We start from the raw sequence: 15244 nt of genomic DNA on the forward strand, positions 1-15244 counted from the left end.
AATCTTGGTATCTGCCCAGAGAAACGAAATAGGAGGCAGGAAAAAAAAATGCCCTATTTTTACTGGATATCTTATTTATTTACATTTCAAATGTTATTCCCTTTCCCAGTTTTCCCTCCTGAAACCCTCTATATCATCCCCCTTGACCCTGCTTCTATGAAGGAACTACTTACCCACCTTCCCACTCCCATCACACTGTCTTAGGGCATCCAGCCTTCACAGGACCAAGGGCTTCTCCTCCCATTGATGCCATAAAAGACAATCCTCTGCTACATATGCAGCTGGAGCCATAGGTCCCTGAATGTGTACTCTTTGGTTGATGGTTTAGTCCTTGAGAACTCTGTGGGGTCTAGTTGGTTGATATTGTTCTTCCTATGGGATTACAAACCCCTTCAGATCCTTCAGTCCTTTCTTTAACTCCTCCATTTGCATTCCTGTGCTCAGTCCAATGGTAAAGCCAAGCCTTTTGAGAGGATGAGGTAGATGAAATCTTCAAAGAAAGAATAAGGAAGCTCTACTCTTAAGGAAATCATATTTAGAAGAGTGATAGAAGACATATTTTGTTCTACATAATCCTGTCTTCCCTGCAATTCACTATGTAGACCAGGCTTCCCTCAAATTCACAGACATCTGCCTGACCCTTCCTCCCAAATACTGGGTATAAAGGCATCTAGCCAGGAATAAGAAAATTTAATTCAGAATAGCATGGCTATAACTCTTTAATTAACAATGTTGGGGGTGAAAGAGATCCTGGGAAAGAAAAGTTTATAATTTCATTCAGTACTTAGGTAATTGTTCTCTTGTCTCTAGTTTGGGTAAAGTTAATCAGCATTCTGAAGAATAGTGCTTTGGCTTGGTGATTAACCATCTTAATTAACTCTTTTTTTAAATTTTATTTTTGGTTTGTTTGTTTGTTTGAGACTGGGTTTCTCTCTTTATCCATGCCTGTCTTGAAACTTGACCAGGCTGGCCTTAGACTCAGTGATCCACCTGCCTTCAGTAAATTTTTTTAACTTTATTTTAAAAATCAAAGATAAAAGAAAAAAATTTTAAACATTTTTGCATAAATGTATACAAATACATTTTTGTCAGTGCTTGGCTTTTTTTTCCCTTTATTTTAAGGTTTGATACTCTGCATTAAAGTCTTACTAGTAACAATGAGCAAAAAGTACATGTAAAACAGGATGTAACCCGGAATTAGTCAACATTTTCTTGGTGTGTAAGGATTGAGCATAATTTTTTTTTGTTTCGTTTTCTTTTTTTCTTCAACTTCACACAGTCTGTGAGTTGTTTCTGGGTCTTCAGTAATTCTTAAAGAAAGAGAACATACTCAAAGGTATATTCCAGTCTTTTGGCTAGAAGCTAATAATGATCCCCGACTGGACATTCAGTGACTCTGTAACATTCTTTACTCTGAAGAAGTAACACTAAATTTATTTAAAGAATGGGTGGATTGAAACTGTAAACTATGTATAAGTCATTTCTACCATAAAAATATAAAGATAAAGTTACAAAGGGATAAATGTTTGAACTGGAGTCTCAATTTAGGTATATATACTCTGCACATATAAAACTTTATCTTATTTATTTTTAATTGAACAACTTTATTTTAAAATACAAAGATAAATTTACAGATTTTCAGCATTTTTGCAAAAAAGTATATGAATACATTTTTGTTAGTACTTTATTTTTTTCAAAAGATTGATAGGATGCATTAAAATCGTACAAGGTAAAATGAGGATAAAGTATATGTAAAACAAGATGTAACCTGGAAATAGTCAAAGTTTTCTTGGTCTGTAAAATTAAGCATAAAAGTTTTTCCTTTTGTTTTTGGCCTTTCTTTTTCATGAACTTCATATAGTCTGTGAGTATATTCTGCGATGTACAGAGCTTTCTGGGGTTAGTATTCAATTATAAGTGACTGCATATTATGTCTGTTCTTTTGTGACTGGGTTATCTCACTCAGGGTGATCTTCTCTAGAAGCATCCATATCTTAAAAATTTCATAAAGTCATTTTTTTCTGATAGCTGAGTAGTACTACATTGTGTAAATATACCACAATTTTTGTATCCATTCATCTTCTGAAGGACATATGGGTTCTTTCCAGTGTCTGGCTATTATAAGTAGGGCTGATATGAACATGGTGGTGCATGTATCTTTGTTGTATGTTGGAGCTTCTCTGGGGTATATGCCCAGAAGTGGAATGACTAGGTCTTCAGGGAGTACTATGTTCAATTTTCTGAGGAATTGCCAGACTGAATTCCAGAGTGGTTTTAGCAGTTAACAATCCAACCAAGAGTAGAGAAGTGTTCCTCTTTCTCCACATCCTCTCCAACATCTGCTGTCATCTGAATTTTTGATCTTAGTAATTCTGGTTGGTGAGAGGTAGAATCTAAGGGTTGTTTTGATTTGCATTTCCCTGATGGCTAAGGATGTCAAGCACTTAATTGGATGCTTCTCAGACATTCAATATTCCTCAATTGAGAACTTTTGGTTTAGCTCTGTACCCCATTTTTTTATTTCATTTTTTTAAAACCATGATATAATAAACTTTAATGAATGAATATTGCAAAGAAGAAACAAATAAATAGAAATGAAATTATAACTAATGAATCAAAAATACACATTTGTACATATGACCAAAATTATTATAGGTTTACTAATTCAACTTTTTTTTCTTGGACTTCACACAGTCTGTGACTTGTTTCTGGGGCAGTGCGAGCCTCTGGGGTTAGCATCCCACTATCAGTGACTGCATATTATGTCTGTTCTTTTGTTACTGGGTTATCTCACTCAGGATGATATTCTCTAGATGCAGCCATTTTCTTAAGAATTTGGTCAAGTCATTGTTTCTGGTGGCTGAGTAGTATTCCATTGTGTAAATGCACCACAATTTTTGTATCCATTCATCTTCTGAAGGACATCTGGGTTATTTCCAGCTTCTGGCTATTATAAATAAGGATGCTATGAACATTGTAGTGCATGTGTCTGTGTTGTATATTGGAGTGTCACTGGGGTATATGCCCAGAAGTGGAAAAGCTGGGTCTTCAAGTAGTACTATGTCCAATTTTCTGAGGTATCGCCAGACTGATTTCCAGAGTAATTGTATCAGTTTACAACCCCACCAACAGTGGCTAAGGATGTCAAGCACTTCCTCAGATGTTTCTCAGCCATTCGATATTCCTCAATTGAGAACGTTTTGTTTGGCTCTGTACCCCATTTTTTAATAGGGTTATTTGATTCTCTGGTGTCTAGCTTTTTGAGTTCTTTGTATACCTTGGATATTAGGCGTCTATCTGATGTGGAGTTGGTAAAGATCTTTTCCCATTCTGTTGGCTGCCGTTTTGTTTTCTTGGCAATGTCCTTAGCCTTACAGAAACTTTGCAATCTCATTAAGTCCCATTTGTTAATCTTTGACCTTAGAGCTTGAGCCATTGGTGTTTTGTTCAGAAAATTTCCCCCTGTGCTTATGTGTTCTAAAGTTTTCCCTACTTTTTCATCTAATACTTTCAGTGTATCTGGTTTAATGTGGAGATCTTTTATCCACATACACTTGAGCTTTGTACAAGGAGATAATTAAGGGTATATTTTCATTCTTTTGCATGCTGAGTGCCAGTTGGTCCAACACCATTTGTTGAACTTGTTTATCAGCTGTAAGAGTTCTCCAGTGGACTTTTTGGGGTCACTTAATTACACTATCATGTCATCTGCAAAGAGTGATGTTTTTACATCTTCCTTTCCAATTTTTATCCACTTGATCTCCTTTTGCTGTCTAATTGCTCCTTCCAGGACTTCTAATACTATGTTGAATAGGTAGGGGGAGAGTGGGCAGCCTTGTCAAGTCCCTGATTTTAGTGGGATTACTTCCAGTTTCCCACTGTTAAGTTTGATGTTGGCTGTTGGCTTGCTGTATATCGCTTTTATTATGTTTAGGTATGGGCCTTGGATTCCTGTTCTTTCCAGGACTCTTAACATGAAGGGGTGTTGAATTTTGTCAAATGCTTTCTCAGCATCTAGTGAGATGACCATGTGATTTTGTTTTTGAGTTTGTTTATATGGTGGATTACATTGATGGATTTCCTTATATTAAACCATCCCTGCATCCCAGGGATGAAGCCTACATGGTCATGGTGAATGATCATTTGATGTGTTCTTGGATTCGGTTTGCAAGAATTTTGTTGAGTATTTTTGCATCAGTGTTCATAAGTGAGATTGGTCTGAAGTTCTCTTTCTTTTTAGGGTCTTTGTGTGGTTTAGGAACGAGGGTTATTGTAGCCTCAAAAAATGAATTAGGTAGTATTCCATCTGATTCTATATTGTGCAATAGTTTGGAGAATATTGGTGTTATGTCCGCAATGAATGTCTGATAAAATTCTGCACTGAAACTGTCTGGACCTGGGCTTTTTTTGGTTGGGAGGCTTTTGATGACTTCTTCTATTTCTTTACCTGTTATGGGATTATTTAGATGGTTTACTTGGTCCTGGTTTAACTTTAGGATTATGTATCTCTCTAGGAATTCATCCATTTCCTCCAGATTTTCCAACTTTGTGGAGTATAGGCTTTTGTAGTAGGATCTGATGATTTCTTGAATTTCCTCAGTTTCAATTGTTATGTCTCCACTTTCCTTTCTGATTTTGTTAATTTGTATACTCTCTCTTTGCCCTATAGTTAGTCTGGCTAGGGGTTTATCAATCTTGTTGATTTTCTCAAAGAACCAGCTCTTGGTTTTGTTGAATTTTACAATGGTTCTTTTTGTTTCTATTTGGTCTATTTCTGCCCTAATTTTGATTATTTCTTGCCGTCTACTCTCTTGGGTGTATCTGCTTCCTTTTGTTCTAGGGATTTTAGCTGTGCTGTCAAGTTGCTGATGTATGCTCTCTCTAGTTTCTTTTTGGAAGCACTTAGGGCTATGAGTTTTCCTCTCAGTACTGCTTTCATTGCATCCCATAGGTTTGTGTATGTTGTGTTTTCATTTTCATTGAATTCTAGAAAATCCTTAATTTGTTTCTTTATTTCTTCTTTGACCCTGCTATAGTTTAACAGAGCATTGTCTAGTTTCCATGTGTATGTGGGCTTTTTGTTGTCTTTGTTGTTGTTAAAGACCAGCCATAGACCATGGTGATCTGAGAGGATGCATGGTAGTATTTCAGTCTTCTTATATCAATTGAGCCCGGTTCTGTGTCCAATTATGTGGTCAATTTTTGAGAAGGTGCCATGGGATGCTGAGAAGAATGTGTATTCTTTTACTTTAGTATGATATGTTCTGTAGATATCTATTAATTCCAGTTGGTTCATAGTCTCTGCTAATTTTACAGTGTCCTTGTTCAGTTTCTGTTTCCATGATCTGTCCATTAGAGAGAGTGGGGTATTAAAGTCTCCCACTATCATTGTGTGGGATGAAATGTATTTTTTGAGCTTTAGTAGGGTTTCTTTTATGAATGTGGGTGCTTTTTTATTTGGAGCATATATGTTAAGGATTGAGAGTTCCTCCTGACAGATTTCCCCGGTAATGAGTTAAAAGTGTCCTTCCTTATCTTTTTTGATAACTTTTGGTTGGAAATTTACTTTATTCGATATTAGAATAGCTACTCTAGCTTGCTTCTTGGGGCTGTTTGCTTGGAAGTTTTTTTTCCCACCCTTTTACTCTGAGATAGTGTCTGTCTTTGTCTATGAGATGAGTTTCCTATATGCAGCAAAATGCTGGATTTTGTGTATGTATCCAGTCTGATAGCCTATGTCTCTTTATTGGGGAGTTGAGTCCATTTATGTTAATAGATATCAAGGAATAGCTGTTTCTGTTGCCTGCTATTATAGCTTTTGTAGGTTGCGTTGTGTCTGTGTCTTTTTCTTCTTTTGGTTTTCTTGCTTAGGAGTTTTCTTGTTTTTACTAGGATGTAGTTTCCCTCATTGTATTGGGTGTTCCACCTATAATTCGTTGTAGTGCCGGGTTTGTGTTCAGATATTTTGTAAATTTAGATTTGTCTTGAAATATCTTCATCTCTCCAACTATGGTGATTGATAGTTTTGCTGGGTATAGCAGCTTGGGCTTGCACTTGTGCTCTCTTAGGGTGTGCATGATGTCTGTCCAGGCTCTTCTAGCTTTCATAGTCTGTGTTGAGAAGTCAGGTGTGATTCTGATTGGTCTGCCTTATATGTTACATGACATTTTTCCCTTACTGCTTTTAGTATTCTTTCTTTGGGCATTTGGCATTTTGACTATTATGTGTTAGAAGAAATTTCTTTTCTGGTCTACTCTATTTGGAGTTCTGAAGGCTTCTTTTATGCTCATGGTCATCTAATTCTTAAGGGTAGGGAAGTTTTCTTCTATGATTTTCTTGAAGATATTTACTGTGCCTCTTAGTTGATATTCTTTGCCCCCTTCTATTCCTAGTATCTTTAGGTTTGGTCTTCTCATTGTGACCTGGATCTCCTGGATATTTTGGGTTAGGAGTTTTTTGGCTTTTGAATCTTCTCTGATTGTTTTGTTTATTGTTTCATTGGTGTCTTTGGCCTCTGAGATTCTCTCTTCCATCTCTTGTAGTGTGTTGGAGATGCTTGCATCTGTGACTCCTGATTCCTTTTTTTAGGTTTTCTACCTCCAGGGTTTTCTCTTTTAGTGTTTTCTTTATTGTTTCCATTTTCATTTTAAATTTCTTCCTCAATTCCTTCATCTCATTGTTCTGTTTTTCTCTAGTTCTTTTATTTCTTTGACTGTTTTTGTGCTTCCTCTTTAAAAGCTTCTATTTCTTCATGCTTTTCCTCTCATTCCATCATCATCTTGAGGTATGATTTCGGGTCTGAGTCTTCTTTTTCTGGAGTGTTTGGCATTCTGATGTTTGCTGTGATGGAAGAGCTCCATTCTGATGTTGCCAGGTTGTCTTGGTTTCTATTAGGTAGGTTCTTTTGCTTTCCTCTTGCAATCTTGTTGTCTGTGATTATACATGGTCTTGTTGTCAGTGTTTGGTTCCCATCTCTCCTGTGCACCTGGCCTGTGTCCCCAGATCTCTGCTGTTCTCGGTGGCAAATGGCCTGAGAGTTCCACGTGCAAGTGCCTTCAGGGTGGAAACTGATTCCCTATGGTAGAGTTCTTCCTCTTCTGAAACAGCTGGGGGGGCACTTTCAGTGCATTTGGCCCAGACCTCTCTGTTCCCAGGCTACTTGCAGAGCAGTTCACCAGGCCTGTTTCCCCAGATCTCTGCTATTGCCAGTGTCAAATGGCCTGAGCGTTTGGTAGGCAAGCAAGGGCCTTCTGTGCCTCAGGCATTTATTAGTATTTAACTAATGTAATTGTATATTCTAGCAATCCTGGCAATGGAAATGGCCAATGCTCATAGTCCTGGCCATTATTTAGTAAAGCTTGTTTCAAATTTGACTCAAAAATTGTGGTAAGGTTTTATTTCTTGCCTAGTTGGATTAATACCACACAGCTTCCAAATAATGTTTTAAACACCTAAAATACCGAAAATATATTGTTAGCTCTCTAAGGTTACAAAGTTAAGTAAGATCACTATTATACTGTGTTATTGTTTTGTGAACTTTTGAGAGAATGAGCAAAAATAATCTTCATCGAAGATCAGGCGCAATTACAAACCAATGTATGGTTCCCCCAGAGTCCAACTTCAGGAACTACTGAGTGTACTGAATCTATTTAGAGTGCAACTGAGGGTTTATTTTACAGCAGTATGTATGACACAGAAGCAGCTGCATCACGAAAAAGAAAAATCTCACTTCAGGATGGATTTATTTTTTTGTGCCATACCTACATAAATAGAATTCTTCCCTTGGTAATTTTTTCCTACTCTATATGCTCTTGCCCCTCCTGAGACTACCATGCTGTACAAAATTAGGGAATAACTGCATACATACTGTTGATACAAGAGTACCAGAGGAAATGGTTGATATCTCAGGCAACAATGTGATGACCATCCCCAGCCCTTCTTCCTGTGAAAGAATGCCAAGAGGCATTCTTTTAATAATGGCTCCTGAGAAGTCCCAGCTGCATAGATGAAGGTAGTCATTTTTATTATGCTTGGAATGCTCTACAATTACGTGAAAGTTCTACAATCAATCGGATTATTGAGACATGTAACCAAATGATTAAGACCTGAAACATGTTACGGTAAGAACTGTAATAAAGTAGAAATAGGGACTAGAAGCAATAAGAGCACTTCTTGCTTCTTCTGAAAATCCAAGTTGGATTCCCATAGCTCACAACCATCTGTAACTCCAGATCCAGGAAATCTAATGCCTTCTTTCCTCCATCAGAATGCCAGCATGCATGTGTTACCCACAAAAACACACAAGCAAAACAATCAAACACATAAAATACATAGACGTATAATATAAATAAACAAACAAATTAATAAACAAATTGTTTTGTGATAAAGTGTATAAAGTCTACGAAGGGAGCATCTGAGGAGTGGTTTTCCAAGTCAATTTTAGCACACAAAAATAATTTTGCGTTCCATAATGTGCCAGAAGTCTATATTTCAAAAATTCAGTTCTTTCAATATAAATTAACCAGAAAGTACAAGTAAACTCTACCAAATTAGATCTGCCAGAAAAGAAGGATTAAGAATGCCTGGATAGACTTGAAAATGCACCTGGATGCCTTACAGAGAAACCAAATGAATTTTCAAATTGCAGGATCTGTTACAGAGGAAAGAGTAAATGACATGGTTTCTACAAGAAAGCTGTGTTCTTTATTTATTTATTTCATTTGAGATCTAAACTTTTCCTTATTACACTGTGCCATTTCATTACAGAGAGAAAGGAAACTGTATCGGACCAAGCAAAAGAGTATTCTTAACCTCAGTGTGTTCTTTCTTTCTACCACTAAGTGATGCACAAAAGTAGTAGCATTTCTCGAATGCTCCCAAGAGAGTTTCTCTCACATTATGCCATTTAACTTTCTACACTGTCTATAACATCCAAGTGCACAATAGATTATAAATATTAAATTCAGGGAGGATAAGATGCATTGTATTAAATAGTAATTCAGGATTTTCTTTTTTGTCAGGGACATATTATTTGAGTTGTATTTTTTGGAATGAGTACTAGCACCATGATATAGATGACAAACAATTTCTATGAAAACAGATCATTCAAATGTCTTATCTAGGTTGAAAAATCAGAATGGGACCATCAATTTTTTCTCTTTGGAGTTAGAATTTTAACTTATTTTATTTAGTGTGTGTGTGTGTGTGTTCCTTGCCTATGTAGATGTCTGTGTACCACATGCATGCCTTGTACCTGCAGAGGTCAGAAGAGAAATCTAGATTACCCTGGCATTGGAGTTAAGGATGGTTGGAAAACTTCATATCCATGCTGGGAATTGAACCCAGATCCTCTGCAAGAGCAACAATGCTTTTAACCACCCAGCCTTCTCTTCAGTTCCTGTTGTTAAACTTGTTGCAACTTATTACTACAAAAGCAGATGGAATTTTATATAAAATTCACAAATATGTACTCCAAGTGTACTAATGGTTCTAAAATGGTATTTTGTACAGCTGACCTGAACTATCTATGTACACATGGTGAAGTAGAAAATTAAAATATTAATATTTCCCTAATCAAAATATTTCTGTTTTTATTTTCAGAATTCATATGACTTACTCTGGTCCTAAATAATCCAAAATATCTTCAACTTTTTAAGTGCATAGAGGTATAGTCAACTATAGATCATTAATTGTATAGACAACTATAGATCATTAATTATACACCTAAAAAGCTATAGGTTAATGGAAAATTAATGTCTCTTGATCCTTATGTCTACAGTTAAAACAGTATATGTGCTGCATAACTTCACTACAAACACTGTCAAATAAAACTAGGTCATCTTTAGAGCTTTGCTTTTTTTTTCTTTTTTCTTTTTTGCTATTTCTTATAGTAAGTATTTTTCGCTTGGTGTTATTTAAAAATCTTCAGTGATTCATTTTATTTACAATGAAATCCTCTTATATAAGTAATGTGTTTTTTTTCTTCAAGCTGAACTGTGTTGTGAGTGAAAAGTCATTAAAACCAGATTTTCCATTTGTACTTTGATAAGCAGTAAAGGCACTTGAGGACTCTCCTATTCCCATAATGAACACATACAGGTTTAGGGCCATTTTGAGTGCTGCTCTGCATTTTCTTCTAGTGCTTGCAAAGCATTTCAAATATCATGTTACCTTTCAGAGCCTTACATTTCTATTTACAAATTCAAATCCAAGTGACCATCTCTTTTCTGTTATGTCTTGTGAATCAGATCCAACTTGTGTAAATGACAAGGCTGTTTGCCAGGTGGAAGAATTAATTGACCCGACAACCTGGGCAAATATTACCAGCTACCCCTTCGGCTGGGTTGGAGGAGCTTGTTTCTTCCTCTGAATAAATCTTCTGTAGTATTTTTCCCTTCATAGTTTCAAGTGAGATTGAATAAAAAAAAAGAGAAAAATGAAGATATTTGGGTTAGAAGCAAAAGCCTTACATGTCCAATGAGAAGACATTGTCTATCATGATGGGTAAAGTTTGTAGCATTCAGTTAATTAGAAATGTTAAAATTAAATACTATAGAGATCTTCAAAATTGTTGTCTACATGGTGTATTCCTAGAACATTTTTTGTATGTACTAGGAGAAAGACTCTAGATACTCTGTTTTATACCAGAAAGGACTTTTTAATCACTGATGTGCTGACAAAAATAGATTAAATAACTTGACCTGCTTGATGAAGTAAACATAGCATTCAATAAGCAGAGAAAAAGAAATGATCAGAAAAGAGCAAAATACCAGAGAAACTTCCCATAACCCAAAGGCAAAAGAGAAATCACGGATTTCTAGACCAGTGTGGAGGAAAGAGATCACATGACCAAAAGAGACACTGCTGAGGAGACAGAGCAAAGGCAGAGTAAACAAAAAAAAGACAAAAACAAAAACAAAGTTACATTCAGTCCCATTCTCCCCCACCCAATGCAGCAGGAGTACATGAAAACGAAAAAAAAAAAAAAAAAAAAAAAAAAAAAAAAAAAAAAAAAAAACCCACAATGCACTCTGCAAGAGCACACAAGAGGCTGCTGCTGAACAAGCAAATAACTCGATGGGAAACAAAGCTACGTACCCAAGAGAAGGCATACTGAACAAGGTTGGGAAACATGCTGTGGCTTCTGGCCCACCAGATTTTTTAAATTCCTTTGAACTTTTTACAATCCAGTAGTTACCCACTCCATGTCTGCCTCTCCACAGTTCCTCATCCAATCCCTCTTGCCCCTGGTCTCCAAGAGGATGTCCCCACCCCACCAGACCTCACCCACCAGACCTCTCCATTCCCTGGGGCCTCTCACTGAGGCAAGACAAGGCAGTCCTCTGCTGTGTATGTTTAAGGGCCTCGAAGCTGCCTGGGCCCAACTAGATCTTTTTTGAGTAGTAACTACCTGCTGTGTACTAGCCATTTCTGTCACCCTGTATGTGTTATGTATCTTCTGTCATTAACATGTTCTTAAGGCTTTTCCTTTTAACATGCCTTACGACAAAAGCCTGCAGGAGACAGGTTCTCTGAGTGTTTCTATCTTGTCTTAGGGTTTTACTGCTGTGAACAGACAGCAGTAATTGGGTTGGGTGAAAGGTTCAGAGGTTCAGTCCATTATCATCAAGGAAGAACATGTCAGCACCCCGGCAGACATGGCACAGGAGAAGCTGAGACTTCTATATCTTGTTCCCAAGGGAACCAGAAAACTGTACTCCTCAGCCAGCTAGGAGTAGTCTCAAAGTCCATCCCCATAGTAAAACACTTCCTCCAACAAGGCCACACTGTGTCATTTAGTTGGGAGTCTTTGCCTTCTTTTACACCTATAATCCGTAGGTTTGGTCTTCTCATTGTGTCTAGGATCTCCTGTACATTTTGGGTTAGGAGCTCTTTGGTTTTTGCATTTTTTCTGACTGTTGTGTCAATATTTTCTATGTTGTCTTCTTCCCTTCAGATCCTTCGTTCCATCTCATTTAGTCTGTCGGTGATGCTTTCATCTATGACTCCTGATTTCTTTCTTAGGTTTTCTATCTCCAGGGTTGTCTCTTTTTTAAATTTCTTTATTGTTTCTATTTAAGTTTTCAATTCCTTCAACTATTTGGTTATGTTTTCCTTTAGTTATTGGAGTGATTTTTGTGTTTCCTGTTTAAGGTCTTCTATTTGTTTATGTGTGTTCTCCTATAATTGTTTAAGTAAGTTATCCACAGGCTTCTTGAAGATCTCCATCATCATCATGAAGTATGATTTCAAGTCTATGTCTGGTTTTTCTGGTGTGTTTGGCAATCCACTACTTGTTATGGTGGGAGATCTGGGTTCTGATGTTGCCAGGTTGTCTTGATTTCCATTGCTTATGTTTTCTTGCTTTCTTCTGGCCATCTTGTTATCTGTGATTATAGGTGATCTTGTTGTCTCTGACTGGAGCCTGTCTTTCCTGTGGGTCTCAAGGCCTGTGGGTTCAGGAAGGAGATTGTTTCTGAGTGTTTGGTTCTTTGCAGGTGGGCAGTGATTTCTTTTTTTTTTTTCCTTATTGATCACAATTTATTAAAGTCATGAAAGGCCAGCAACAGTCTGGACAATACTTGATGCACCCAGTTGATGGGATGTGAACAGCAGCTCTGAGTTACACGGTGAGAGATCAACACTTCCTTTCCCACCTTCTAGAAAAATATTGGTTAGATAAGGCAAAGGACAGGCAGCTACTGAACTTGATATTAACCATGCAGGAACAACAAGTGTGCAATAAACATCATTGCTAAATCTTGACTGAAAAATCAGGGGATAAAATGGATTTCAGCCAAGAGTTTTAAGAATTAATGCAAAATATGAGATTTTAAAGACTTGTCTCGAAGCTACCTTGTACAAGGTAGCACCCAAACGTAATTTTCTGTAGTCTTAAGATCTGTGATGCACAAGTGTCTTGGTTCTGCTCTCATTCTCTTTAGAGCTCAAGATTATAGAAATGCTCAACCAAAAAGAAAAAAAAAAAAAACACTTTTTCCACACCTAGGCATAAATAGCTAAATTGAAGATTACTGTTCGCTTTCTTCTTCCATTATTTCAACTCTTTGAGGCCCATAAAGTAGAACATAAGCAATGTGCCAGTCTCTTCTTCCAGATAGTCGCAGGATATCTTCGGGTGTCACAATGTTGACCTTATCGTCATCAAATTTGATCCATTCATCTTGTTTTCTTTTCACCCATGATAATACATAATGACCTGAAGAACTTGATCTTCCCTGGTGTGTTAACACTGCTTGTAAGTCATAGTAGCCACAAATATTGGAGCCAATATTGTCAGCAAATGAAAAGGGTTCATTCTTAATCTCTTTTGGAGGACTATTCTTGTCATTTGCATTTGGTTGCTGATTCACTTTTTTATCTTCTAGATCCTTGAAATTTGTCTGAAAAAAGACCATTTTCTCTTGAAGTTCTGGTGTACACAGTTCATACACATTCAACATAAGAGGAAATTTAGCATCCTTAAGAACTTTGGCGTTCACGGATTCTTTCTCTTTACAAAAATAATCGAACCATCTGAATAGTTAAGTAAGGAGGTAGCCGGCTGATCTTAGAAGATTTGATGTACAATGCATTTCTCTGCAATGGTGGAGACTGTTTAGTAATTTCTTCCTGAAGTCGCAATTTAAGCCCTGTGAAAAGATACTTCACTTCCTGGTTAATGAAACTACTAAGTTGAAGTTGATTTTCCTTTCCTTTGGTGATGTCTTCTTCAGACTCTGTACATTTCATGGTAGTTTCAAACTCAACACCAAAAAACTGATCAATTAAGCTTTTCTTTTTAGAAGGTGTCACTGCTGATGCAGATGAAGAATCTGTCTCTCTATCAGAATCATCCTCTATGGCCTCTAGTTTCTGTTGCAGGACTCTCATCATTTGTATGCAGCACCCATCAGCATCCTGCTGAAGATACTGCCCTTGTTTGTCCTTCTCTGCAAACTGTGGAAAAGCCATGTGCAGAAACTGCAGCAGAATGATAGGTGGGATTCTAGAAGTTTTATCCATGGAATCAAACAAATCTCTAAGAGCTGCAGAGATATACTGTGCTGAAGCCATTTCCCCTGAAGCTCTCAAGACACTTGCATACCTTTGAAGGGCATCTCTGAGTTCAGTCACAGAACGAATACACTGAACTCTAGCATTCATATAACAAGTATTACGGAGGTTTGTCAATCCACATGGTAATTCCATAGCAGTTGCTAACTGTTCTTCTGTCATGTATTCTACGAAGACAGTTTTAGCAGAGGGTTCTTCTGGAAGAGCATCTGCTGACCCCATCATTAGTACAGTCATTCCATTTTTCACTTTGATGATTCCCCTGTCATCATCCTTCAGGGTTCCTCCTTTCCCCATAACTTTTTGTCTGTCTGTCTGGACTCCAGTCAGTCAAAAAGCTGGGCCTTGAACACCATTGGAGGTTCATCAGTATTCAATTCGACACCTTCGAATCTCTCCTTTCCCCATTTTACTGTAACAGTATAGAGTGGCGTGGCGAGGCAGGAGGGAAGAAACCGTACAGGAGGGCTAGGTCTGACACGGGTGGCAGAGGACTATGAAGCAGCTTATGGAGGCAGCCAGAGAGGAAGCGAGGGGGCAGTGATTTCTGACTTTCTGACGGCAGTGAATCTATTCTGTCTTTGTGGGCTCAGGTGGGAGAGTGCTTGAGAGGCTGTTCTAGGAGCTCAGCTGTCTTTGGGCAGGTTCCTTAGTCTTGATGGAGGTCACCTGGCCTTCTCCACGGGTCAGGAAGGGCCTAATCCCAGAATGCACCATGCTATCTGCCCTCTGAGAGCTCCTAGTGTTCTCTCTGAACAGTAGGTAAAGGTATATTGGGAGCTTAGGGTTTACTGTGGTGCTCAGGTGGGAAAGCTCTTTCTTGCAAGGCTGTTCTGGGGACTCAGCTGTCTGCAGGCTGGTCCTCTCTAATTTTTTAAGTGTATAACATATACCTATAATATTTTAATATTCTAGTCTCAAAATTATAATACTGACACCAATTTTAGTTCAGTGTTGATTTACTCATTGATTTTATCAAGTTGGGTTGACTTCCTATTTCTTTAAAACTTTCCGTAAATTTCTAAATGGCTATTAGGTATGATATTTTCCTTGTCTAAAGCTTGTTATTTTTGTTAATAATTTAGCGTTTTTTTTTTTTTTTTTTTGAGTCTTTCAGTTGATAGTGGTTATGCAATACTTGAGAAGTGGCAAGTTTAGGAATGATAAT

The 15244-nt window shown here is 37.4% G+C and overlaps 1 protein-coding gene across 1 annotated transcript; it reads right to left on the reverse strand.

Moving 5' to 3' along the window:
• Positions 1-12531: 12531 nt before the first annotated feature.
• LOC308415975 (ubiquitin carboxyl-terminal hydrolase 14-like) lies at positions 12532-14608 on the reverse strand. Its single transcript, XM_080911004.1, is given in 3 exon segments — positions 12532-13526; positions 13528-14406; positions 14412-14608. Coding segments are annotated over 3 exon segments (1395 nt in total). The 5' UTR covers positions 14433-14608; the 3' UTR covers positions 12532-13031.
• Between the last annotated feature and the right edge of the window lie 636 nt (positions 14609-15244).

This window comes from Micromys minutus, assembly GCF_963924665.1.
Source record: "Micromys minutus genome assembly, chromosome: X".
NCBI classification, from domain to species: domain Eukaryota; kingdom Metazoa; phylum Chordata; class Mammalia; order Rodentia; family Muridae; genus Micromys; species Micromys minutus.